This window comes from Rattus rattus, chromosome 1 (genome assembly GCF_011064425.1).
Source record: "Rattus rattus isolate New Zealand chromosome 1, Rrattus_CSIRO_v1, whole genome shotgun sequence".
In the NCBI taxonomy this organism is placed as follows: domain Eukaryota; kingdom Metazoa; phylum Chordata; class Mammalia; order Rodentia; family Muridae; genus Rattus; species Rattus rattus.
Genome location: NC_046154.1, coordinates 5,632,459 through 5,657,438, shown reverse-complemented (window position 1 = coordinate 5,657,438; position 24,980 = coordinate 5,632,459). Strand labels below are relative to the sequence as shown.

At 48.9% G+C, this 24,980-nt stretch overlaps 4 protein-coding genes across 6 annotated transcripts in view; 2 read left to right on the top strand and 2 right to left on the bottom strand.

Annotated features, from left to right (window-relative positions):
* The window catches only part of Plch2 (phospholipase C eta 2), an 81,244-nt gene extending 80,224 nt beyond the window's left edge, over nucleotides 1-1,020 (bottom strand). The window contains 1 exon segment of the mRNA XM_032893524.1: nucleotides 902-1,020. The gene's annotated coding sequence lies outside the window, so the exon portion shown is untranslated.
* Nucleotides 1,021-4,133: 3,113 nt separating this feature from the next.
* Nucleotides 4,134-10,333, top strand: Pex10 (peroxisomal biogenesis factor 10). The gene is given in 6 exon segments (XM_032893512.1): nucleotides 4,134-4,297; nucleotides 4,849-4,929; nucleotides 5,708-6,118; nucleotides 6,885-7,116; nucleotides 7,212-7,347; nucleotides 8,253-10,333. Coding segments are annotated over 6 exon segments (1,035 nt in total). The 5' UTR covers nucleotides 4,134-4,191; the 3' UTR covers nucleotides 8,322-10,333.
* Nucleotides 10,293-22,737, bottom strand: Rer1 (retention in endoplasmic reticulum sorting receptor 1). The gene is made up of 7 exons (XM_032893501.1): nucleotides 22,575-22,737; nucleotides 19,133-19,220; nucleotides 16,993-17,097; nucleotides 14,821-14,920; nucleotides 13,261-13,339; nucleotides 11,828-11,963; nucleotides 10,293-11,253 (listed from the first exon to the last, which is right to left on the bottom strand). Exons 2-7 carry the CDS (start codon nucleotides 19,211-19,213, stop codon nucleotides 11,164-11,166), a joined length of 591 nt encoding a protein of 196 aa, XP_032749392.1. The 5' UTR covers nucleotides 19,214-19,220; nucleotides 22,575-22,737; the 3' UTR covers nucleotides 10,293-11,163.
* Nucleotides 22,738-22,965: 228 nt separating this feature from the next.
* Morn1 (MORN repeat containing 1) overlaps nucleotides 22,966-24,980 on the top strand; it is a 58,927-nt gene continuing 56,912 nt past the window's right edge. For all 3 annotated transcript variants that reach the window (XM_032893495.1, XM_032893489.1, XM_032893485.1), the window contains exons 1-2: nucleotides 22,966-23,054; nucleotides 23,820-23,891. In XM_032893495.1, coding sequence (XP_032749386.1) covers nucleotides 22,979-23,054; nucleotides 23,820-23,891 — 148 coding nt within the window. In that variant the 5' untranslated portion in view covers nucleotides 22,966-22,978. The remainder of the gene's footprint in view (nucleotides 23,055-23,819; nucleotides 23,892-24,980) is intronic.

Sequence of the window (24,980 nt, the reverse complement as noted above, 5' to 3'; positions counted from 1 at the left end):
GACCTTCCCGGCTCATTCCACCCCCAGCCTAAATTCCCTCAGGCCTCACTAGCCAGAGATCACTCTTTAGTGTATATCCTATAGTGTCTTAGAGTGACCAGCCCTCCTGGTCTCCATCCTACAGGTGGAACTAGAAAGCCAGCCCATTACATCCCTGCTCAGTTACAACTTGTCCACCAACCTTATGCTACATGTGCCCATGTCCTCCAGGACAGGGAACCCCTCCTCTTCTGGAAAACATTTCCAGATCTCCACTCCCTGGGGACCATTGTGCCTGCCAATTATTATCTGGCCACCATTCAGGACGATGGCTGCAGTGTGAAGACCCCCTCGTTCTGCCAATAAGGTCTTGGGGCCCAATTCGAGACCACCCATTCCATCAGCAGGGGAAGAGCTGTGAGTGAGTGGGACCAGACAGATCTGGATTCAAACACTACACCGAACAACCTCTAACCTGAGCTAATGCCACCAGGACTGAACTCCTTCTTTCCCAGCCCCAGGGCTCTGTTTCAGTCCCAGCTCCAAATTCTGAGAATGGAGAAAGGCCCAGACCTCACAGTGGCTCAGCACTGGGAATCCAATTCTTTTTTCTTTTCTTTTTTCTTTTTTTTTTTCTTTTGTCTCCAGGGTCAACACAGAAACACAACACCTCCTACTCTGGGTCCTGGCTAAGGGCCCACCTACCTGTGCCCCCAGAACAGCTCAGAGTTCCTTCCCAGGGTACACAGCCTCCAAGAAAGGTTTAGCTTCCCTGTCCCAGCCCTACCCTCACTAGCAAACCTACAGGGAAGAGGAGGAGGCTCCCAGAGATCTCTGCTTACCAGACAGAGCCTCCCAGGCTCAGTTCTGGGACCTCATACTCCCTCCCAGTACCCCCACCCTTTCTTGGTGCCCACAGTACCTCCAGGGCTCCAATCTGCAGCAACCAGAGCAGCTGGCTGTGGGGTGCTCTGAGCTTCCAGTCTGCCTGCCCTGGGTGGAGGAACCTGTTTTCCGGGTTTGTGGCTCCTGTAGAGGGGCCTCCTGCCTAGGGCAGGCCCCACCCTAACAGTCACGTCCCTGTAAGTGAGTTACTCCTGGGCGGGTTGTTGCCCAGTCCCTCTATCCCTCTGCAGTTAAAGGGTGCAACAGGAAACATAAGGAAGCCTAGCTCTCAACCCTGCTCCATGCCCCGGGTGGTGGTGCAGGCCTCCCAGAACCCATCAGACTTAGGTTGCAGTCCTAGTCCTCTCCCTGTTCCTGCACAGAAAGCATTGACTTGTCCCTCCTCTGGTTCCCAGGAGACCAGATGACAGGTGAGGGTGGGGGCTCTACAGGATCACCTGGTAACACCCTTGCCTCGAGGCAGGTGTGGCCCCACTGTACAACCCCAGGGCCAGATCCAAGGAAGAGAAATGGAGTTTTCTTGTTTGGCAGCTGCGTAGCAAGCCCCATTATGGGTGTGATGTATACAGCAACCACCAGAATGGTAAATCCCTGCTAGGGGCAGAGGGAAGATTTGCAAGGAATCAAAGACACTCGGGCAAAGGGAAGTCTAAGTGTGCCTTCATTGATCAGTCAGCTAGTTGGTGCTAGAAGGTTTAACCTGGGGTGCAGGGGTGGGGTGGTGGGCACAGAGCAGATGCAGAGGAGCCACCTGCTCGGCATCCCCTCCATGTTCACAGGCCTCTCCCAAGTTCTGGCTTACTCTGTCTCTGGCCTCCATAACAACAGAACTATATTAAAAATTCTCAGATAGGGCTGGCTATAGAGCTCAGTGGAAAAAAAAAATGCTTGTTGCACCAGTATGAAGAGCAGAGTCCAGATCCCTAGAGCCCACATAAATATCTGATGGATGAGGTGGCCCACCTGAAATTTCAACCTTTGCAGGTGGAGGATCCCAAAGTAAGTTAGCTAAGAGGACTAGCCATGTGGGTAAGTTCTGGGTTTGTTTCAAAGACCCTACTCCAATGAAGAAGGTGGAAGAGCAATCCAGGAGGATGCCAGATATCATCCCTGGGCCTACACACACACACACACACACACACACACACACACACACACACTCACATGCATGCACACACATGTGCACAGGTGCACACTCACATATGCACACACAAGCATACAGTCATATGCACATGCACACATGCACACACTCACACACATCCACTCACACAAGCACTCACATGTGCACATACTCACATACACCACACATCTACATATGCCCATACATATACAAACATGCATATACACACATACATATGACACACACAGTAAATATAATTTAATTAATAAAATCAGAAAACAGAGTGGCCATCCCTGGCCAAGGACATCAGGCAGGACAACAAAACTCCCAGTGTGTATGACTTTAGAAGCAGTTGTTGAGAGACAAAACTGTAAACGCTGCCTCAAGGGTGGCTGACCTTTGCTCCAGAAGCTTCTGTGTCAGAGACGCAGAATTCCTTCCTGTCCCAAATCCACTACCAACCTGCATCTCTATGTGTGCCCAGACAATCCCTGTAGTCAGCGCTGGCATAATGGGCTCTCAGTAGACACCAACTGGTTACCGCCATTATTTCTGGTCTATAACCAGAAACCTGAGGCTCACCAAGTGAAGGAATGTACAGACCATACCTTGTCCCTCACAGAGCTCGGGAGGGCCCCAAGGTGGGCAGTCAAAGCCCAGCCCAGAGATGCTCCAGTGAAGTGTCCCCAGGGAACGTCACTGCAATTGACAAGAGGGAATTATGGTTGTCTCACAGATTGGGGTGGCCCTCAAGCAGACCGGGAGGTGCATATGGGAGAGTCAGGGCCAGGACTAGAACTGTCAAGCACTCTGACACACCTCTGGTGCCTTCCCTAAAACCCTCAGGAGCCTGACCTTTCTGTCCTCCATCCTTGAAGCAGAGGGAAGAGTTTACAAGGAGCAAAGTCACAGGTGCAGGCTCAGGCCCTTTGGGCTTCAGGCAAGGGGTGGTCAAAGGGAGGTGGCAAGGGGCACATTTCTCTTCTGCAAACAAGAGCTCTCTTGTTTCTACCACCACCTTAGATATTCTGGAACCCTAAAACACTGAAGCAAAGGGGGACTCGAGGGCATATGGTCATCTGGGAACCCAGAGAGCTGATCTACAATGATGTCACTATTCTCAGGGCACTTGCCCTGCCACTTTCTCTCCTCACTGAAAGGCTTCTTGTTTTCCCAATCTCCGCAGAATCTCTTTGGGTTAATAATCTTTAGCTGCCCAAGCTGGTAGAAAAAAATGGGCTGATGGCTCCACCTGCTGGCCATCCTGGGTTTTGTCGCTTAGGAAGAATCCTTGAGAGGAGTGTTTTATATATACAGCCCACAAAGGAGGAACCTGAGGGTCAAGGCACTGGTAAACAGTTGAGACGAGGTCTGTGCCTAGGATTTGAGCCCCTGGAGAAGCACATTTAAGCCGAATCTCTGGAAACAACAGATACTTGAATGGTTTTTCTGGTCTTGTTCCCCATGACTGAGAGAATCCAAAAATGCAGTCGGGTGTAAGGATCAGTCCAGGAGGGGACACTTAATACAGGCCATATACCATGGTTATGCTAGAAGTGAGCTTCTGAGTTTGAAGAGAAAAGTCTTCCAGGGACACAAAGCAGCCTCGGGCCTTCAAAGAATCTGCATTTCGAACTGTCATATTTGATTTGGCCAGAAGCTTGTGCCTCTGCATGAGCTGTGACTGCCTCCTGGCAGTGGTCAAAGGTACTATCTGGAATTGCCCAACCCAAGCAGAGGAAACCAGGGCATGGGCAGCGGGAGGAACTCCAAACGGGAACTGGGGACTTTCGTAGTCCGTTGGGATCACTGGGCTATCCTAAAAGGTCCACTCCTGCAGTCCCAGAGACACGTACCTCCTGCCAGAAAACGGGACCTGAATCAGGCCAAAAATTCATCTGCGAGGCTGAGCTCTCTAGGGGTTCTACCCACATGTCCCTGTCAGTATACGCCACTTCACTGTGAGGCTCCACCCTCCAAGCACAGGCCACACCCCTCCCTGAGTGTCCCCGCCCCTCCTGCATGGTCCCGCCCCTATCCCCGCCTCCACGGATATCACGCCTAGGCCCCGCCTTCGCCCTCGTGGTCTTTGCGGCCTGCGCCCCACGACAGAGGTACGTCGAGCGTCACAGGCCCCGCCCACGAGGTGCGCCGGCGCGGTGCGAGCTCACCGACCGAGTCGAGCCATGGCGCAGGCGGGTCCTCCAGAAGTGATCCGGGCGGCGCAGAAGGACGAGTACTACCTGGGAGGCCTGCGGAGCGCGGCGGGTGGAGCGCTGCACAGCCTAGCGGGTGAGCGTTCCGGGCACCCAGACCGGCGGCAGCTCCAAAGCTCGTTAGGAAAGCGGGGATCAAAACAGACATACACACTGCTGAACACATTGCAGGTCTCTGCCTGGCAGTGCCAACTTTAAAAGTGTTTCTCAAGCATTTGCCCATTTACTCCCCAAACGCTCCTACAAGTTGGACCTAACATTATTACTCTCATAGGTAGATACGTGGATCTCATAGGCAGGGATTTGGGATTTCAGAGAGACGAGATTTGATACTAAACAGGTCGCCTCTGACTTATGTTCTTAGCGCTATCTAGACTTTCCTGGGGCCCTATGGCTAGAGCCTAACAGTTCCTAACTCGACAGTTACAGTAAGGGGTTCTTAAGAGGTGGTCTTCGTCTCGGAGTCATTCAGGTCAACCGGGGCAGCAGAGGTGGTGAAGGGAAAGAGTTGTTAAGGGTCGACCCAGAAGGGACTTGACATGGACTTTACCTGACCCCTGGGAACTGGGGGAGTGATCTTAAGTGAACCACTTCACCTCCCCAGAGCTAATTTTTTTCTCCTCTCAGGTGCAAAGAAATGGCTGGAATGGAGGAAAGAGATCGAGTTGCTCTCAGACATAGCCTACTTTGGCCTCACCACAATTGCAGGTAGCTGTGCTTGGCGGGTCCTTGGCACGGAGGGGCCCACAATCTACCCAGGTCTGCAGAGGATAGGGAAGGCTGCTAGGCAAACTGAGCAGCTCCTGGAAATCACCTGCATTAGTTTCAGGGAAGGAAGACAGTGGCCAGACGGGGTACTGCCCCAGATTCTTAAAGGCCTCTCAGCAGAATGGGACTTTCCTTTGTATGGGATGTGAGGCATTGCAAGATACAAAGCAAGACACTCACATGGGGGACAGAGGTTGCTATGGCCTATGAGCAGGCTCACGGTGAGACACATAGATAAAGAGCACAAGGTACACCACAGGTCTGGCTTCAGAGACAGGAGGTCAGGCTTCATCTTCTACAGGGTGAACTACAAGAAGCTTCAATCAGGGCAGGCGTAAGGGCTTTTTATCTCATTCCATGTGACAGTATCAGGTAAGCAGCTGTATGTATGTCTGATACTTAGGACTGAGCCAGATGCAGACTGAGCCAATCTGGAAGGTAGAAAAGCCACAAGATTAGATCCCATCACTTGGACAAGGGGATAAGGGTTTGACAGAGGAAGGACTGGGAAACAGTAAAGAAGGGAACTGACAGGGGAAACAAGACCTGTTCCAGAGTGGCAGTCTGTGTGACATCGTGAGTTCACAGCAAGGCCACAGTGGGTTTAACAAGTTGTGCTAGCCTTGGCTAGGTCTCGGGGTGACTGGTGAGGCTGGGGGGACACAAGCTGGCCTAGAAGCTTGTCCCTGGACCTTCACCACCGTACATTAATCCTCAGGCTACCAGACACTTGGAGAGGAGTACGTCGGGATCATCCAAGTGGACCCATCCCGGCAGCGTGTGCCCTCCAGGCTCCGACGTGGAGTGCTGGTTGCCCTGCATGCTGTCTTGCCCTACCTGTTAGACAAGGCACTGCTGCCCCTGGAGCAGGAGCTGCAAGCTGATGGCGACGGCACCCGGGCCTCACAGGGCAGTCTGCTACCCGGAGGACGCAGCCGGTCAGGGGCACGGCGCTGGGTGCGTCACCACGCAGCTACCCTGACTGAACAACAGAGGAGGGCCCTCCAGCGGGCAGTCTTTATCCTGAGACAAGGCTTCGCCTGCCTCCATCGGCTCCATGTGGCTTGGTTTTATATCCATGGTACCTTCTACCACCTAGCCAAGAGACTGGCAGGGATCACTTATGTAAGTAGCAGTGCCAAGGGGACTGGTGTGCAGGCTAGGGTCCTCTGAGCAGCTCATTTGGGACCCATGCTGACACGATCACAGCCAAGCACTCTGCTTCCAAGTTGCAACTGAAACTCTGTGCTTGGGAAATAGTGGGGTTTGTTCAGTTATATTTTCCTAAAAGGCCCAGGGAAGTCTAGTTTCCACAAACTAATAAAGATGGGACAGCAGATTTGGGCACGTGACTGAGTGCACTTAGGTCTGGCCTCAGCAGTTTCTTCACTGTGGACTCGTGGCTATGTCCATTTCACTGTCTGGGGACAAGCACCTATTCCAGAGGGTGTCAAGTTCAGGTTCTTGCCCAGAGTCTGGCCTGCTGGCAGAGGCTCCTGTCCTACCAGTGGGAAGGCGGGAAGTGAAGACCGCATGTTCTGTTGTGATGTGCATGGGAGTTACGCCTAGCTACAGCAGAGGCTTGGACAGCATCCTTGAGGGCCAGAGTGTCAGAGGAACAATACCTGCCTGCCCAGGTTTCCTTGCTCTTCTCCACCCTGCTCTTCCTTGGGCTCCTTCCCTTCCTCTGAAGTAGTCTCCAAACAGCTCTAGAATCTTCACCCATTTTCCTGGTCTAGACTCCTGGTTCAGTTTTTATCTATGCAGCTAGTACCTAAAGATTACCCTATAGCTAGCTAGGGTTCTCTATCACTTAAACCTATCACTCTGTTGGTCCTTGTTCTTGGGACACTGCCAGTGGCCGAGAGGAGGGCTGGCTGAACATACACCTCCAGCAGACAGAGGCCAGGTCCTACGGGATCCTTATGGCCAAGCTCACCTGTCTTAACAGCTCCGCACTCGCCGCCTGCCTGGAGAGGACCTGAGGGCTCGCACTAGCTACCGACTGCTGGGGCTCATCTCCCTGCTGCATCTGGCATTGTCACTGGGGCTGCAGTTGTACAGCTTCAGGCAGAAGCAGCGAGCCAGGAAGGAGTGGAGGCTGCACCGAAATCTGTCCCACCGCAGGTACGCGGGCAGGCGTCGGGGTAGGTGGGGGGAGCTGGGGTGCTGCGGCATGCCGATTTTGTGGAAGGTACTCACCTGTGTACTTACCCCCATAGGAGTTCCCTTGAGGACAGAGCAGTGTGCAGAGCCCCACTCTGCACCCTGTGCTTGGAGGAGCGAAGACACTCCACAGCCACACCTTGTGGCCATCTCTTCTGCTGGGAGTGCATTACCGAGTGGTGCAACACCAAGGTACGCACGCTCCCGGCCTGGGACTGTGGCAGTTCTGCTGCCCCGACCTCCTAAAGCTCCCTGATTGGGGGTAGGGAGGTGGGCATCTTGTTAACAGCTCTGTGGGATATGAGCCATGCTTGGCGTTGGAGTTCCCAGCCTTCCGCACTTGAAGCCTGACTAAGGGCAGGTGAATGGCACGTGTTGGGTGCACATATCTTGCTACACTTACCATCTTGCTTCACACATGTAGTATGCTAGTACATGTGCACACACCAAGTTATTCCTGTGCACCGCTGTTCAGAAGGACAGGTGTAAGCAGCTGGGCCCTGGCTGGCGTGTCTAGCCAGTGAGCTACTTTCACTGCCCTGGCCGGAAGCCTAGGCTGCAAGTGAGAGGGAACTCCGTGTGGCTGTGCCCTGCTGTTAAGAGGCTGGGTGTCCTGGGTGGCAGGACAGAAAAGACAAGCATTTGCACTGCTGAGTCAGCAGTCTGCGTAGTGGGCACTCTGTAACAGCATGTTTAAGTGTGGAATGTGTACCCTGCTTTCTCTTTGATGGTGGAGGAAGTCTTTTTCTCTTAAAGGAAGCACTAGGATTCATCTAGAGTTAGACCTAGTGGAAATTCTACAAGGGAGGGTCTAGGGTAGCATACACAGCCTGCTATCTTTTACTGGTTGTGGGTTGCTGGGAAGATATGGCAGAGGGTGTCAAAGGGTAAAGCCCAGGAGAGGCCCTAGAGAGCCAAGGTTCACAGTACTGAGGGTGGGCACAGCTACGCTGAGTCTGCAGTATCCCATGCCTATCCCCTCTAGCCTCATGTTTTGGGGCTGATTTAGAGCTGTGCATGTATGTAGAACAGGAGGTGATGCACTGGGGCCAGCTACAATACACAGCCTGTGTGACATGCATACCCTATCCCCACAGACAGAGTGTCCCCTATGCCGGGAGAAGTTCCCACCCCAGAAGCTGGTCTACCTGAGGCACTACCGCTGACGGCTCTAAGAAGTGAATGGAAGCCCATGGACAAGTTTCTCAGAACTGTGGCTGCACAGAAACATAAAACCTCCACACTGCTCTTTTGTCACATAAGCTACTACAGTTACCTGGAAAGAAAGGGTGTCAGGCGCAAGTGGGGAAAACTCAATTTGGGGGTAGGAGAGTTTGTTGCACGTAATCTATGGCTTCTTCAGTCTCTGGAGATAGTGGACTCCCCCTCCCTTCCCAAGCCACACAGCTGAGAACTGCTTCAGGTCCGGGTGTTTGACTCAGGTCTGTAAAGAGGCGGCCACCATTGGGCTGTGAGAGGCATAGCTCAGGTTAGGCTGGAAGCGAAGTGTAGAACTCTGGGCTTACCGCCGTCAGTACCCCTCCTAAAACACCACGTGCTTAATCCATGTTGCCAACTCCGTAAGGAAATGAAGGGCTGGGCTGGACAGATGGCTCAGAGGCTGAGCACTGGATGTTCTTCCAGAGGCCCTGAGTTCAATTCCCAGCAACCATCTATTCTGGAATCTGATGCCCTTTCTGACAGAACACTATAATATATAACAAATAAACCTTTACAAAAGGTACAACTTGAAGGTCTTCATCTCCCGAGCTGCACATTTTTACAACTGTATTAGGCTGCACACAGGCCACTGCACGTGTATGGAGATCAGAGAACTTGCAGGAGTCAGTTCTTTGTACCATGTATTTCAGGGATCAAATTCCGGTCGGGCTGGGCAGCAAGCAAGCAACTTTACTTGTTGAACATCTCGCCAACCAGGCAGAGTTGACTTGGGTGTTTTCTCCTGTAAACCAACATCCATGCATCCTCAGATAGCTGCTGCTCTCAGGGGAAGTTAAGTGAGCCATGTCTGCTTGAAGGCCAGATAAACAAGTGACCAGCCTACTCAATGTCACTGCCGAATCCAGCTCCCTCTTGGCTTGTCCCTAGCTTGTTTCTTGCCTCCATTTGACATTTCCAAGCCTTTAAAATCAATTCAGGTCAGAGACAGCCTAAGTAGAGACTAATTCCATAAAAAAGGCACATTAAGCACAGATGCTCTACCTGGGTGGTGGCCCACACCTTCGGTCTCAGCACATAGGAGGCAAAAAATGCAGATCTCAGGGAGTTGAGGCCAGAGGCCAGCCTGGTCTACAGAGTGAGTTTCAGCACAGCCAGGGTCACACAGAGAAACCCTGTCTTAAAAATTAAAAACAACAAACACAAAAAACCCCAGGAGATCTAGATCTAGACTTCGTAAGACAGTGTGAAGACAACTTGACAGAACCTTTGGTCTACAAGCAGTGAGTAGGACTGAAGCCCAGCCACCAGTGCTATCTGATGCCACCAGGTTCCTTGTGAAGGTCCCCTTACCAAGAGCAGGACCCATTCCTCTAGGTGGGACAGGGGACCAGAACTGACAAAAGGTAGCTTCAGGGAGCCTATGGGAAGACAAAGTCTTTGGGAACCTGGAACACAGCTACAGATATCCGGCAGTACCCCGATTGGGACTCACTCTGCTCTGACCAGGTAGAGCCAACTTAATTTTCCAGCACACCGGGAGTCTAGTCAGCGATGAGGAAAACAGTGTAGGGAATGTAAACAAAACATCCAGCGTGTGAGCTCCAAGTGCTCACATGGTTAAAAACAAACTCACTTAGAACATTAGAAAATGACAGGTTGGGGTTTCAAAATGTGACATCTAAAAGGAGCATCAGAGTGTCCACAAAAGGAAACCCAGGCAGCTGACTTACTCAGTCTAACACCATAGGACGGATGAGAAACACTTGAGTGGGGTTCTGAATAGGTCACAACCTGGGATTGAAGAGCCTGTTTGTACTTGACAGCCTCTGTCCTTCCTGTACCTGTGGTGTCTGCTGCCCTGGTGCTAACTGGCCCAGTGGTTCCCTTGCAATAGTTGTGGAAAGCAAGCTGTGCTTCAGTGAAGTGACTCGTGGTGTAGACGAAGACTACACAAGCAAGGGACACTTTCTTTAATAAAGTTGGGATTTAAAAGTCACTTAGTAAAATGTTTAAAGAGTATTATTTTTATCACATCAAAAAGTTTGACACGTGGTAGATTCTGTTTTCCCCATAGAAAGTAAAAAGGCCATGCAATAAACCCCAGACTTGGTACGCTCTGGCCCGTTCTGTTTCCGTAAAGAGGTTGTTGCATGAGAACGAGTTTAAATTAATCAAAAGCAAAATACGTTATGTATCAAAGGAAGTGTCAAAATAGTCTCAAACAATTAAAATATAATATATATTTATAATTCCAGGCCCTCAAAAGCAATCATGGTAGTTAAGAACAGAGTTTTGAGTCATTATGGTAAGAGGCCAATTTGAGAAACATCTCTAGTGAGATGAGATTCAGACACTGGCATGAGAACCCCACAGAGCTCTGTGAAATCACCCTCAAAGCAGCACATTCCTTCTCACAGCAGGAAGCAGGCTGGCTTGTCCCTCTGGCACAGAGGAGTGGCCTCAGCGGGGTCAGGAAGGCAGCTCTGCAGGGCCGCACTCCCATCCTCCCTTCCGCTCTTGGGCTGCCACCCACCTGGCCCCCAAGCCCATGGCTCACTACCATCATCCATTCCAAACACTGAACAAGCCCATGGCTCACTACCATCTGCCCATTCCAAACACTGAGCATCACTGAAGAAGAAGTCAATGCAATGTGGTTTAAATGCCAGTTTCTTCAAGAACCTGATATTTCAGATACAAATCATTGAGGCTCCTCTTAAAAAGAAAATTCAACTTCCTCATAATCAACTACTTTATGTGAAGAAAAAGGCATTGTTACAATGGCTCAAAACCGTTCTTGAGTCCGTGTGACAGTCAGTCCAGCTTCTAACTAGCAAATGTCTTGCCCACGTCCTCCTTCCCTTTGTATCTCCTCTTCCCGTGTGTGAATGGTATGTACCGGTATTTAATCATGTGCTGGGAAAACAAACACACAAACAAACTTGAGTTACTTCAAAACAGTTTCCTGCTTTACCCTTTTCCCTAGGCCTGAATAGCCAAAGGTACCCCTCAATTGTTTCAGTCTGGTGCAACTGAAATCAAGAGGCCAACAGTGTGGTTCGTACATTCTAACCCACTGAAATGCCAACATTTGGGAAACATCTCATGATCCTCTGTGAGCAAAGAGCTAGGGAGAGTACAGAAGGGGGTGCAGCCACAACTTCATCACCAGTGTGAGGATGTGCCTTGGGCTCTAGCAGGGCTACCATAGGACCTCAAGCTATGAGCTAAAAGGAGCCACTGAGGCACTGCAGACCCAAGCCCACCTAGCCCTACCCAGGGCTCTCCTACTCGGCTTCCAGCCACCTTCAAGGAAGGCTCTGTTCTCACAGAGGGCTTGCAGTTTGGGACTCTCGGGCAGAAGCTGAGTGTAAGTTGGTCATCACACACAGAAGGCGATGCCAGCACTAAATGCCAGCATGCTTTTCCAGGGGTACTGCAGCCTCGGGCTGGTCACTGTCAGCTTGCACAGCAGCACTGTTATCTTTACCTTTATTTGCCTCTTCATTGTGATACAGAAAAGCATGATGAAGTACATCACCAGGATCGGCCAGAATACGGGGACGTTGAAAGCCTCAAAGAAGGTACAGATCATAGCCACAAGAATGCCTTTTGTAGCCGCATGCCTTAGAACAAAGGGAGAAATTAGTGTGGTGTGCTCTGCGGACAACACCAGGCAAGTGTCAGACCCCTCTGGTCTTTACAGCCACCACAGTGTAGTGTGAGGTCAGTTCGTGTACTACACTGAACCACACAAGTCCTCTCAGCCTTTTGAAAACTAAGTCTTCTTAAGCTTACACAAAGTGTAAAGTACCCCCAGCTAAAGCCAAGTGCACCTCATGTTTGCTCCCTGAAACTGCCATTTTGAGCAGTAACCTAGGCTCAGGATGGACTCGGGAAGCCTGCTGCAAGGGAGTGCTCTCCCACCCTAGCACACAGCCCTGCTGCCACCACCTCACTGGTTAGGTGCTGTGCGATTGAAACCAGCACAAGCTCTTCTTTCCTACAGAACAAAGACCAGGTTCCTCAAGGGCTTCTACCTACCTTCTGCGTCCTCTCCCAAATCATATCCCACACTCTTAACAATTCCTGTCCTACATACAGCATCAGAGCTGCCAAGTTAAAACACTCACAGAACTCAGTTTGCTTATTCAATTTATTGAGCCAACAAAGACTTTGGCTCCTTTGGGCTCCAGGGGACATTTGGTTCAAAAACCATCCAGGAGGCCACAGCCTCGACCTTTGACAGAAGGTCCTCGGAGGAGCTACCCTACACTGCACCGACCTATGTTCTCAGCCCTCTCCCTAGTCTCCCAACTCCCAGGATGTCTGTCTATGGAAGGTTCAGGGTGGCCTTGAACCAAAGCAGTGCCCACAGGAGGTACAGGGCCTGGAAAACAGCTGTTAGAGCCCTTCATTCTGGGACCAGCCTGATCTATTAACTCTAGATGACTGTGCCAACCCAAGACAGAACACTGTCTTTCCCCTGGAAAGCCCTGTGACCTTTTAGATTAATGCACACCACATGCAAACAAAGCACAACAAAATCCCCATTTTGTTAAGAAACCAGTAACTAAGACAAAAACTGATCTTCATCTTCCACAAAAACCTTAAAGACATAACAGCAGGACTGCTCAGGAGAAAGGATTTCCGCTGTGTAGACAAGAAGAAGAGCAGTGGAAAATAATGCTGCACTTCCTTCAAAATACCTTAAGTAGGACGTCTGGTGTTCAAACTCGAAGCGGTCAGTGCCTGTGGTGATTGTGCCAAGCACTTGACCTGACTATCACATGACCATCACCTAGTGCATGTGAACCAAAATGGCCCCACATCCCCCACATGTGGGCAATTACAACGTTTGCAAAAGTAAGACATTTATGGATTTAAATATCTTATTGTTCAACAGAAAAAAAATTAACTCACCAAAATTTGAATTCTGGAAGCCTTCGAATGAAGGGGCGAAACTCCTCATTTTGTTTGGTTGGTAATGAAGGGCCATCATCTGAAAGGTAGAACATCGGCTAGAGATGAAACATCTGCCTCTTACCTTTGGAGTCCCCCCAACCCCACACACGTCACACACATGTTCTCCTTAAATGCTTCTGAACTAGAACGCCTCACACATGGCAACAGATTTCACTCAACTAAAGTGTGGGGTTCATAGTCAACTGACAAAGCATAATTTACAAAGTAATTTGTCGCTTTAGAAACTCAATGAGACCTTTTCCCCCTTTTTTTAAAGATTTTTTTTTTAAATGTTTGCGAGTACACTGTAGCTGTCTTCAGACACACCAGAAGAGGACATCAGTTCCCATAACAGATGGTTGTGAGCCACCATGTGGTTGCTGGGAATTGAACTCAGGACCTCTGGAAAAGCAGCCAGTGCTCTTAACCACTGAGCCATCTCTCCAGGTCCGAAACTTTTTTTCTTTTTTTTTTTTTTAAAAAAAAAAAAAAAAAAAAAAAAAGACTTAATGCACTTTTTAAAGGCATTAAAGATTTTGGGGCTGGAGAGATGGCTCAGTGGTTAAAAGCACTCACTACTCTTCGAGAGCACCCAGGTTCTATTCCGAGCACCTACACAGCAGCTCACAACTGTCTGTAATACCTGTTTCAGGGGATCCAGCACCCTCACACAAACATACATGCGGTCAAAACACTAATGCACATAAAACAGTAATTTAAAAAATTTCAGTTTCACACAGAGTTTTCATCTGTTGTACTATAGTTATGTAAATAAGGACAAACTAATGTTTCCATAACAGGTAAACAGAATGCAGGCCACATAGTAGTACAATCCTAGCACTTGAGAGGTAGAAGCAGGATGAGTTTATGGCTAGTATGGAACACACAGAATTCCATTATCACAATAAAATACAAAGTGCCAATGAAATACTTCAGCAGTTCAAGACACCTGTTGCCAAGCCTGACAATCTGAGTTTAATTCTTGGAACCCACATGGCAGGAGAGACCCAAGACAAGAGGCAGAGGCAGAGGCAGGTGGATCTCTGTGTTTGAGGGGAGCCCAGTATCCAGAGTGAGTTCCAGTACAGCCAGAACTACACAGAGAAACCCTGTGTCAACAACAACAAAAACCCACACCCAAGAACATTTCAACTCAGAAACCAGGGCACACCCAATGCCCCAGCCTGTATTAACCCCTGGCAACCAGGGTCCTCCTGGTCTGAGCTGTGTCTCTGCTATTTACTGCTCCTGTATTTTTCTGGTCATTCGCCTAACATGAATTCTGAGGCAGGAAACAGAGGAGCAGACCCCTGCATCCTGCTTGTTCTCCCATGTGTCTCTGGATGTGTTATTAAACCGAGTGCTTCCCTTCTCTCCTGAGCAAAGTGGAGATAAAGAACGACCCTTTCCACAGTGGCACAGGGTTTAGTGAGTCATCCTGACACAGACATCACGATCGCAAGCCCAGGTCCAAATGTTCCCAGCTCTGACAGCAGCACCCCAACGGCCCCGCTGTACCTGAGTCTTCCATCAAGGAAGGGTCCACTTTGGGAGAAAGGAACGCTATGAAAAGGTTTAGGTGGTAAATTCCCAAGGCGTAGGTCACAATGTACCAACCCTGGAAGAGAAGGAAAGGCATCATCAATGAGCAGCCCAGCCAGCTGGAACCAGTTCACTGAGCCCATGCCCATGAAGCTCTGTTGCACCACAAACATGATTCCTTCAAGGTGCAGTGATAAGCAATGACTGCTCCACAGTAACCATTTACCTCAACTTACTTGTGAGTTTGACAAGATCATGACAACCTAGGGCCCAGACAACAATCATCTTTAAGGGTGTCATCAAGGGTGCAGGACAGTCAGCCATAGTCCCGACCAGGACTGTCTGCAGCAGAAAAGCTAGCTCTCCTCAGCAGACACACTGCCCTGCCCATAGGGCTAATGTGAGATGGGTGTCTGAGTAACATTCAGGGTCCTCCTGGTCTCAAAACTTGCTGTGAACAAGCTTGCTCACATGAAGTCTACAACAGAATGTCAGCTATTACTGTGCACACGACAGCCAGCAGTCCTCTGTAGACAACTTGCAGCATTAGAAACACATCACTTGGAATAGTAACCTCACTTGAGAGATCTAGAACCAGAACCAGGAAATCAAGAGAGAAGGGTTTTCTGTCTTTTTTTTTTTTCCTTCCCTTTGTTTTGTTTTTAAGACAGGATCTCTCTGTGTAGCCCTGACTATCCTGGAACTCACTCTGTTAGCCTTGAACTCAGAGAGCCACCTGCCTCTGCTTCCATAGTGCTGAGATTAAAGGCACGTGCCACAACCAGACCCTACCTCTTCTCATCCCATCTCACCCCTGGCCAAAGTCCAAAGTTTTCAAACCCAGCTTTCCAGAGAAGACAATGAACTGGAACCCCTGCAGTCCTTACATTAACTAAAGGATCGAGCTTACCCAGTTCACTTCCAGAACTGCATCATAATCCTTGGAGGCCTGTACTTTTCATATAAAGGAAATCTTTCTGCCTAAAAACTTTTCAAGTCAAACTACTAGAAACTAGGTATAAAAGTCAATTTTATGCACATATGCTATCATGTTGCAAAGCCAAGCCTTGAGGAATGCCAGGTCTGATTCAGAGCAGAGTACAACCAGTCTGTGTGCTCTGCTCCACCCCCACCCCAAGGCTGCCAGTCCAGTCTTTCCACTAGTGAATCCACCAAGTTTCAATGAACTCAACAATAATTTCAGGCATGCAGTACTGATCAAGTCCTTCTAGTATAAACTAGAGAGTAGCCTACCACCATCATGCTAAACCAGCACCGTGTCTACTCCTAGGAATAAATTCATAAATGAAAACAATAAAGGGCAACTGTCTACATTTACTTTAAGAATTTTACAGCAATGAATCAATAAATTTAGTGAATGCATCAATAAATCCAGCAAATCAATGAGTTCTCATGTCCTAATGTCCTCCTAAATATTGGATGGATGGATGGATGGATGGATAGACAGACAGACAGATGGAACTTTAAATAAGGGAATACCTTTCATGAACGCAGAGGAGAAAATGTGCTAGCTGAAATCTTTAAGCTGCCTTCCTTTGGACTAACAGACATTGAAAAGCCTCCAACTGAGGTGTACAGGAATTCTTGGAAACCAAGTATCTAACTAGGGACCAACAAACTAAGGAGCAACAAGCTCCAAACGAAAACCTAAGTAGATGCCACCTGTCCACGGCGTCCACGGACAGCCCAGGGGCCTGCAGAACTGCCTTAAGCCACGCATCTCTTACCCTCTAAAATGTTTCGTCCTCACTCCCCTTTTTAGCCACACAGAAATAGCTTAGACCCAGTTGAGTGCAAGTCACTCATGCACCTTAAGTCTGTACACTCCATTCAAGAAAGCAGGGATCGGCTTGTGCCCCCAGAGACATACAAGGTCTGAGGGATACCACAGAGTCTGCTATCCAGAAGACCTGCTTGGGCACACCGGGAACTCTAGGTAAGGAACATAATAAAGTCAGGACAAACTGTTACCAATTCCCTTTAAACAGGTGGTCACACTGAAACTTCTTACATTTGGCACTAACCTAAAAGTAATTATTATAGACCATGTCCTCTAAAATACATACACTCAACATTCCAGCCAACAGCACATTTAGACAATGTGAAGACAGCTGAGACCACACTTACTTGTAACAGGTAAACTCTAATCATGTAGACAAAACTCAGGCCCAGTGTCACGACCCACCGGACAGCTGTGTAGGGGGTAGACTTGTCCAGCCAGGACTGATAAATCTGTAAGGCAGAATAAATCGTTTATCAGCCCACAACTCCCGTGTACTACAAAGTGCATTTTCGGAAATATCTGGGCTTCGATTTTAAAGAGATACATAAAAAAACAAAGAGGTTATACTATATATATAATATATACATATATATGTGTGTGTGTATAACATACACATACAATGTATGTACAATATATATGTAAATATGGTATGAAACACTGACTACAATTAATCCAAGATTTATCTGCAATAATTCCTGAAACAGATCCAATTCTTAAGCCAAAGCATTATAAAATAACCAGGCATAAAAGACTATGCTACAGCATTAACCAGAAACCTCATTATAGGGAAAATCAACCTCACCCAAAGGGAGGACACAAGCTACAGAGGAGGAAGTCCACCCTTTAAACCCACCGTCCCATGCTGTATTACGTATACCCTAACACACATACTGTAACATACTGTAACATGCATCCTATAACATACTGTAACACACATATAGTATAGCCCATACTGTAACCCACACCATGACATACATACTATGACACACATACTGTAACCCATACTGAACACCCATACTCTAACACACATACTGAGACACACATACTGTAACATGCATCCTATAACATACTGTAACACACATATATATAGCCCATACTGTAACCCACACTGTGACATACATACTATGACACACATACTGTAACCCATTCCGAACATGCATACTCTAACACATATACTGTAACATACTGTAACATGCATCCTCTAACACATGCTGTAACACATACTGCAACCCATAGTGTAACCCATACTGAACATGCATACTCTAACACATACTGAAACACACATACTGTAACATGTATCCTATAACAAACTGCAACCCATACTGTTACAGACATATAGTTCATACTGTAACCCATACTGTAACATGCACAATATAGCCCATACTGTAACCCATACTCTAACACACATACTATGACATACTGTAACCCATGCTGTAATTCACATACTGTGACACGATACTGTAACACTCATACTGTAACCCATACTGTAGCAAACATACTCTAACATGTATACTGTAACCCATGCTGTAACACACATGGGTCAAATCCTACCCAAAACCTATTTTCCCAAAGGGTCTCTCTGAGCCCCAGATGTGGCTCTTAAGCCTCCAGGACCTTGCACTTCCCCAGTCGGCGCACGCTGACCTTGCCTGCCTTCACTGGAAAGTGGCTGGTCACAGCTTGACGGCTGGCAGCCAAAGTGTGCATTCACACATACCAAAGCAGCTACAGTCATTACTATGGAAGCTCTTGGTTTTTCTATAAACATGCATTTCATGTACACATAGATATGTTTTACATCTTAATTCTGAACTGTAACTCTAAGTTTTAATTATAAGCATTTTTAAACATTCGCAATTATGTAAATATACCTATCCACCAAGCAGCTTCAATAATTAGCAACAGATTGCCGTATGATACTTTCTTAAAAGCGTGGTAAGTTTTTAACTGAACCATAATATCAGCTCACTGAATCAGACTTGTAGACAGTGAGTGTGTGAGGCAGCCTCAAGCAGCCATACATCGTGACCTACATCTACCTGGGCCAGCATGAAAGGCTCACACTCTCAGGCAGCAACACCCAACAGACACCTGAGGGCAAAGGAAGGCTGAGGTTTGCTAGAATGTGGGTGGCAGGTTGAAGAAAAGGAGTGGAAAGAGAAGATCAAGGACCATTGTTGTCCTACACCACTGAGAGGAGGATTTTAGTATTTTTAAAGGAGGAGAAGCAGCAACAGCAAAACAGGAACAGGAACAAGTAGTCCCCACTGTCCAGACCCTGCTACCTGACCTTTTTCTGGAACATGTGTACAGGCTCTCATGGCAAAGAAAGGAGCCAAACCCTGAAAACAAAAGCTTCTGCCCAGGGCAAGCTGTAGGTTAGCGTCTTTTGTGAAACAGCAAACTCACCCTTCAGGAGAAATCTGTCAGGAGTCACAGCTTCCCTTTCAATTATTTCTACTAATAATCTACAAATCTACTCACCTGTCCAAGCCGCGAGAAAAATCTGTACACCACTGCGGGCTTCCCATGGACAGAGTCTCCAACACTGTCCCCTTCAGACATTCTGTAACTGAGATAAATATAAAATATTTTTAAAATAAATAAAAAACATTCAGGGATATGAAAATGTTCCCCTCTACTGACCAGTCTGACAAGACCTGACATTTCATCCAAAGCATTTCTTTGGATTTTCACCAAATACCCAGTCTTCTCCACGTTCTGCCCTGGGCCTGGGTCTATACCCCAGAGCCAGGCCTTCTCCCCATCAACAGGCCTAGCAGATAGCGCATGTAGCTTACCTGGCAGCTGAAGGCAACCCTACCTACCCCTGGCCACTTTGAACACTGCTGGGATCTCACTATAGTGTGGGAATTCACTATAAAACCCAGACAGCCAAGAAAACCATCACTGCCCTTGATTTCATAGAGGACACACCCCCAGCAGCCCTGGGCCTGGAAGCAGCTCAGGCCCAGCTGGATATCCAGCTCCTCAGATACAGACTCAGGGAAACTGCTAAGTGATGGAGTCTTTGTCATCAGTCCTACTCGAAAAGCAGGAAGGGAGAATCGTCTGGTCCTTTCATATGAGTAGCACCTGTCCCACGTCCCTCTGCTACCCACGAGGTGAAAAGGGGAAACAAACTATAGTTCAATATGACTTAAATCTACCTGTGCTCAACAGCTGAGAGGCCCTCAACACCCTCTCTAGCTACAGTCACCCTCAGGTTCACCATGTGCAAAACGATGCTCTTCTAAAGACTGGACATACAGGCAGACTTCAATCTACAGTCCTGAGCTTGGTCTCAATGCTCCCAAAGTGGATGAGAAACCAGGCTCACAAGTGCTACAGTGGGGTGGCAGGACGAGAAGTCCAACATCTGCAGCCTACCCCGTGTCAACCTCAGGGAGTCCTTCGGAACCAGATGTCAGTGGCCACATAGCGTGACTTCGACGGCAAACAGGCTGCCTTCTCAGCAGCCCCACAGATCAGTGTGTTAAGACTGCAGTAAGAGTTGTGAGTGGGCTGCCACTTCCTGGACCCACTGAGTATGGTGCTCAGAGCTGCCCAAGAGACTGGGAACGCCCTTTGCTCTCAGGTGTGTGCATAAACTAAATGCACACATTTAACTGAAGAACCTAGATGTGGCTCTCCCTTTCCGGGGGATTCCACATTTAAATAGAGACCACATTAGAATGTACTACCTAGAATGGCCATTCCACTTCGGCCAAAGCCCCGCTTATAGAAAGCTATGTTAGTCACATTCAATACCCTATGGTATATGAAAATGCTCCCTTATTTTACAGTGTTTACCACTAAAACACTTTTGCTTAAACTGAGACATAATATTAAAAAGAAAATACTAGGCCTGGTAGCACGCACCTTTAAATCCAGTTTAGGAGGCAGAGGCAGAGAGTTGAGGTCAGCCTGTCTATATAGTGAGTTCCAGACCAACCTATCTACACAGGGAGGCCATTTTAAAGAAAAAAGACAGAGCTACTCCTCTAAAGAATGTACGCTAAGCTGAGCTAACTGTTTAAAACTCTGGTTTAGATGATGTGTAGAAAACCTTCCAAAAACATATTAGTCGAGTTCTGATTATTAGACAAACCTATTAGTCGAGTTCTGATTATCAGACAACACTGCTCTACATCTTGATTAAACTCCCTGCCAATAACAACCTGAGAGGCGGCACAGTGAGATTAAGAATGTGAACTTTGGAGTCCCACTGCCTGCTTCAAATCCCAGCACTGCACTTCCGAGCAGTGTGATCTGGGACAGCCTTGAGCTTGGACCTGGAATATGGGATGAGCGCCTCACTGCCTTCCTCAAAGGGCTCTTATGAAGGCCTAGTGGCAGCCTGTGGTAGAACAAGTGCCAGTCCTGAATGTCTCAGACTCGTTCCTGGATTAGGGCAGCCCTCATACCAGCTGTTCCAACTGCAATTCTCTTCTCTCCACTCAGACTAAAGGTCAAAGAGGCCCTTCATGCTGTCCACAATGACCACCGATTCCTCGTCACATCACTGCTGTTTCTACTTCCTGTAACAACTGTTTTCCAATCCCTTTCTAGTAATCTCTCAATTCCCTCTCACCAGAATGCAAGCTCCTTCTTGAGGGACCTTGTCTGGTTTTAGGGTGGGCCTCACACCTACAGTGCTTGCCACATACCTACTGAAATTGCTCTATGTTCCGTCACAAAAAAAGCAAGAGAAAAACTGTTCTAAGGGGGACACAAGTACTACACACAGAGCTTGCGCCCCATGCCTTGTTCTGGAGCCCATCATTTGGTTAGTTTCTGCAATACATCACTCCTAAATTAGGAATACAGAAGAGAGGAGAAAGCTCTCTGCACAGCATATGGGGTGGGGGTAGGGGTGCCCATCACTGCCTCCTGGTCAAGGAATAGCACGTGCATGCTTCAAGAGTTGTTCCCTTTCTGCCAACCCTTCCAGACCCTGTCCCTGAGTCCTTCCCTCTCTGGCCCCTCCCACCTTTAGGGGGTGGGTGGAGTGGGGATGATCAACTCAGATTTTCCCCAGTTCTTTCTTTACATTCTACCTCCACTGCAACCAGTTCCCCAACACACAACCTGGATCTAAGGGACAGAGTATGGGTTTCCTGATGCTCTTTTGAGCACTTATGAGGGATTTCCACATATTGTGAGTTTAAAAAAAAACTCACATCAAAAAAAAAAAAAAGTTGCAAGACATATAACTAGTCTCTAGTCCTTCTTTTTTTCCCCAGACAGGGTTCCTCCATGTAGACCGGGCTGTCCTGGAACTTGCTCTGTAGACCAGGCTGGCCTCAAACTCACAGCCTTTGCCTCACGTAAAGGCGTGCACCACCACCACCTGGGTAGTATCTATTATTAAGAGTCAGGAAAGAAAAGCCACTGGGTGTTCTCAATGTTAAGGTAGGTAGCCCTCTTGCACCGAAACCTTGCTAAGGAAGACAATCTGCACGACGCTGGAGGTACAGCCTAGAGGGCTGGGGATTTTACTGCCTTACTGTCACCGTATAATCTAGACCCATTTAACCAGCAACCCTTCAATCCATTCAGTAACGTCTTCGCTCTCTGGCTTAATTCCTACACGTGTGCCCCGAAACCGAACACGGTAGTGGGGTAGCAAGAGGACACCTAACACATGCCGCCCGGATCTGTGAGGACGACAACAGGCCACCTTCTTCCGAAGCCAGGACCCGGGGGGTTTGGGGGGAGCGAGCAGCGGCCGGATCGGGCAGCGCTTAGCAGTCCCCTCGCGTACCCCTCTCGGATATCGGCCGGCCCCTGGCAACCCCTCGCCAGTATCAAAGGCGCTGCCTGGCCCCGCCCGCCTGCCCGCCCGCCCATGGCCTTGACAGTCCAGAGGAAGGCGGCGGTGTGCCGCCCGGCCAGGTCCGCGCCACCAGCCCACCCCCAGCACCTCGCAGCTCCGGTGCAGCCGAGCCGCGGTCTCCCTCACGGCTGCGGAAGGAGGATGGCGGGCAGGGCGGCCGCCAGAGCTCGGCTCCGGATCCGGGAAGCTGCACAGGCACTTCCGTTCCGTCCCGCGGCGCCGCCTCCAGCCGCCAAGATGGCCGCGGGGCGGGGCCCAAGCTCCAACCATTTCCGCTTCCGGTATGGACGCCGAGGCCGTTGGCGGGAGTGCTTCCCGGCGGAAGAATGGAGTTGGCGGAAATGCGCCGTACTGCACAGGCGCATTGCCGTCCTCAGGCTCCGGATACGACGCGGTTGCTTCGAATATTACGGTCACCTGGCCACGCCCCATAGCAACCGGAGGCCAATGGCAGGCAGCTTTGTGGTTGCCAGGGAAACTTTGGCGGCAAGATGGCGGCAGCTGGGGATCAGAACCCGGCTTCGCTCCAACCTCTCCGGCACTCGCCGAGACTGCGGCCGCGAAACGGTACGGGCTGGGTATCCCCGCTGGAGCTCGGTTGCGTTAGCGTTCTCCACAGGCGTGGTTCAGGTTGCAGTCTCACGGCCAGGCGGCCCTGTGTCAGGGGGGCCGATAGAGTGGAGGTCAGACTGGCCTGGGTGAGCACACAAGGACTGGGATTGCGGGCCCGCCCAATGCAGTCTGATAGAAAATTGTCCTAAAATCGGAGAAACAGGTCGATATGAGGCCAGAGTCCACGGCAGTGCCACTGTCTTCCCGTTCCAGGCTGAGACTTGCTGGCAAGGAAGCAGTGGGGTTGCTTATGAGGAACAGAGATGGGTGTTGGGTGTGATGTCTCAGAGCTGCATGATAAAAGATGAGGCTAGCTAGGAGTTCTTAGGAGTAAATGTGGATTTTTGTCCCGTGGGGACAGGAGGATGGTGAAGGTCTTGGCAGGGTAGGCTCTTCGCTGTATCCCAAGTGAGCTTGTTCACTGCTTCTGTGGCCTCACCACCTCCATTTGAATCCTTCCCCTTAAAAGCCTACAATCAGCTTTGGTCCTAGCCCTCTTCTGGCCAAGCCTGACTTTTCCTCGCTACTTATCCATGTAGCAAAACCGAAGGGAGGGAGAGGGAGCATACATCTTGGTCGATTAACCAAGATGAAGCATCCTGTCACGTTAAAAAGATTGATGAGAAGTGACCTGAAGACTACTCCAGACCCTGAAATTCCTTATCTCTGTGTCTACTGATGTCAAAACATCACGATGTTCACCTTCTTTTCTGTACACAGGCTATGGCGTATATGTATACCCAAATTCTTTCTTCCGCTATGAAGGAGAATGGAAGGGAGGCAAGAAACATGGTAAGAGGCCTCTGGTCATTCTAGAGCCCATACCAGAGACAGATTCCTGAGCAGTGTGGGAGGCAGTTAGTCTTGTACCAAACATAGCCCAGTACTGTGCCTGCACACTGGTACCACTTGGCCCCAGTTATGGCGGAACCAATGGAAGACTTGTAGGCTTGGAGCTCATTACATGCTGGTGGGTGGTGGAACTATTGGTGGAAAGGAAAGAGTGGCGCAGTGGACCATGGCGTACTGTCTGCTTGTTATTGGACACCCAGGGCTCTAATCCTCAGAGTTAGTGTCTCTGTGTTCCAAACAAAAAAACAAAAAACAAAAGCAAAAAATGGTAAAACATGAGAAAGAAAGAACCCTGCTCTGTGCATCATGTCTGTGAGCATTGCAGTTTATAGAAAACCACCAGACAACGGCCAGAAGAGATGGAGATTTTGCTATAAGACATTGGATCTGTTGATTCCTGGGGAAAGGCAGCTGCGTTCTCAGCAGTCTGCCTCCTGTTGCCTCTCTTAGAAGCACGGAGGGTCTGCTGTATTTTCCCACTTGGGAGGCAGAGGCTGGTAGATCTCAAGTTCAAGGCCAGCCTTACTGCACAGCCTTACCGTGAATTTCAAGACAGCCAGAACCACATACAGAAATCTTGTTTCAGAAAACCAAAAAGAAGAAAGGAAGGAAGAGAGAGAGAAAGAAGGGACCATATTTTTAGAAAACCTGAGCAATAGAGGGAAGAAGTACAAAATGAGCATACCCTGGAATGACCCGCTCACACATGTACACGCATATCAGAGAAGTACTGAGTCTAGACTTTCCAGTGTCTAGACTTAATGGCTTTTTTTCCATTTTTAGACCCTGCCTGCCCCATAAGCAAGAAGGCTTGTCACATCTGCTGGCTACCAGAGTTCCTCTTCATTTTCTTTTCTTTATCTTTTTGTTGTTTTTTGTGTTTGAGACACGACCTTGCTATATTATATAGCCCAGGCTGGCCTTGAACCCACAATCCTTTGGCTTCAGCCTCCCAAGTGCACCACTGCACCCAGTCTCTACAAATATTGTCTTTATTATTTATTTTTTGCTTTCTTGCGACCCCAGGAC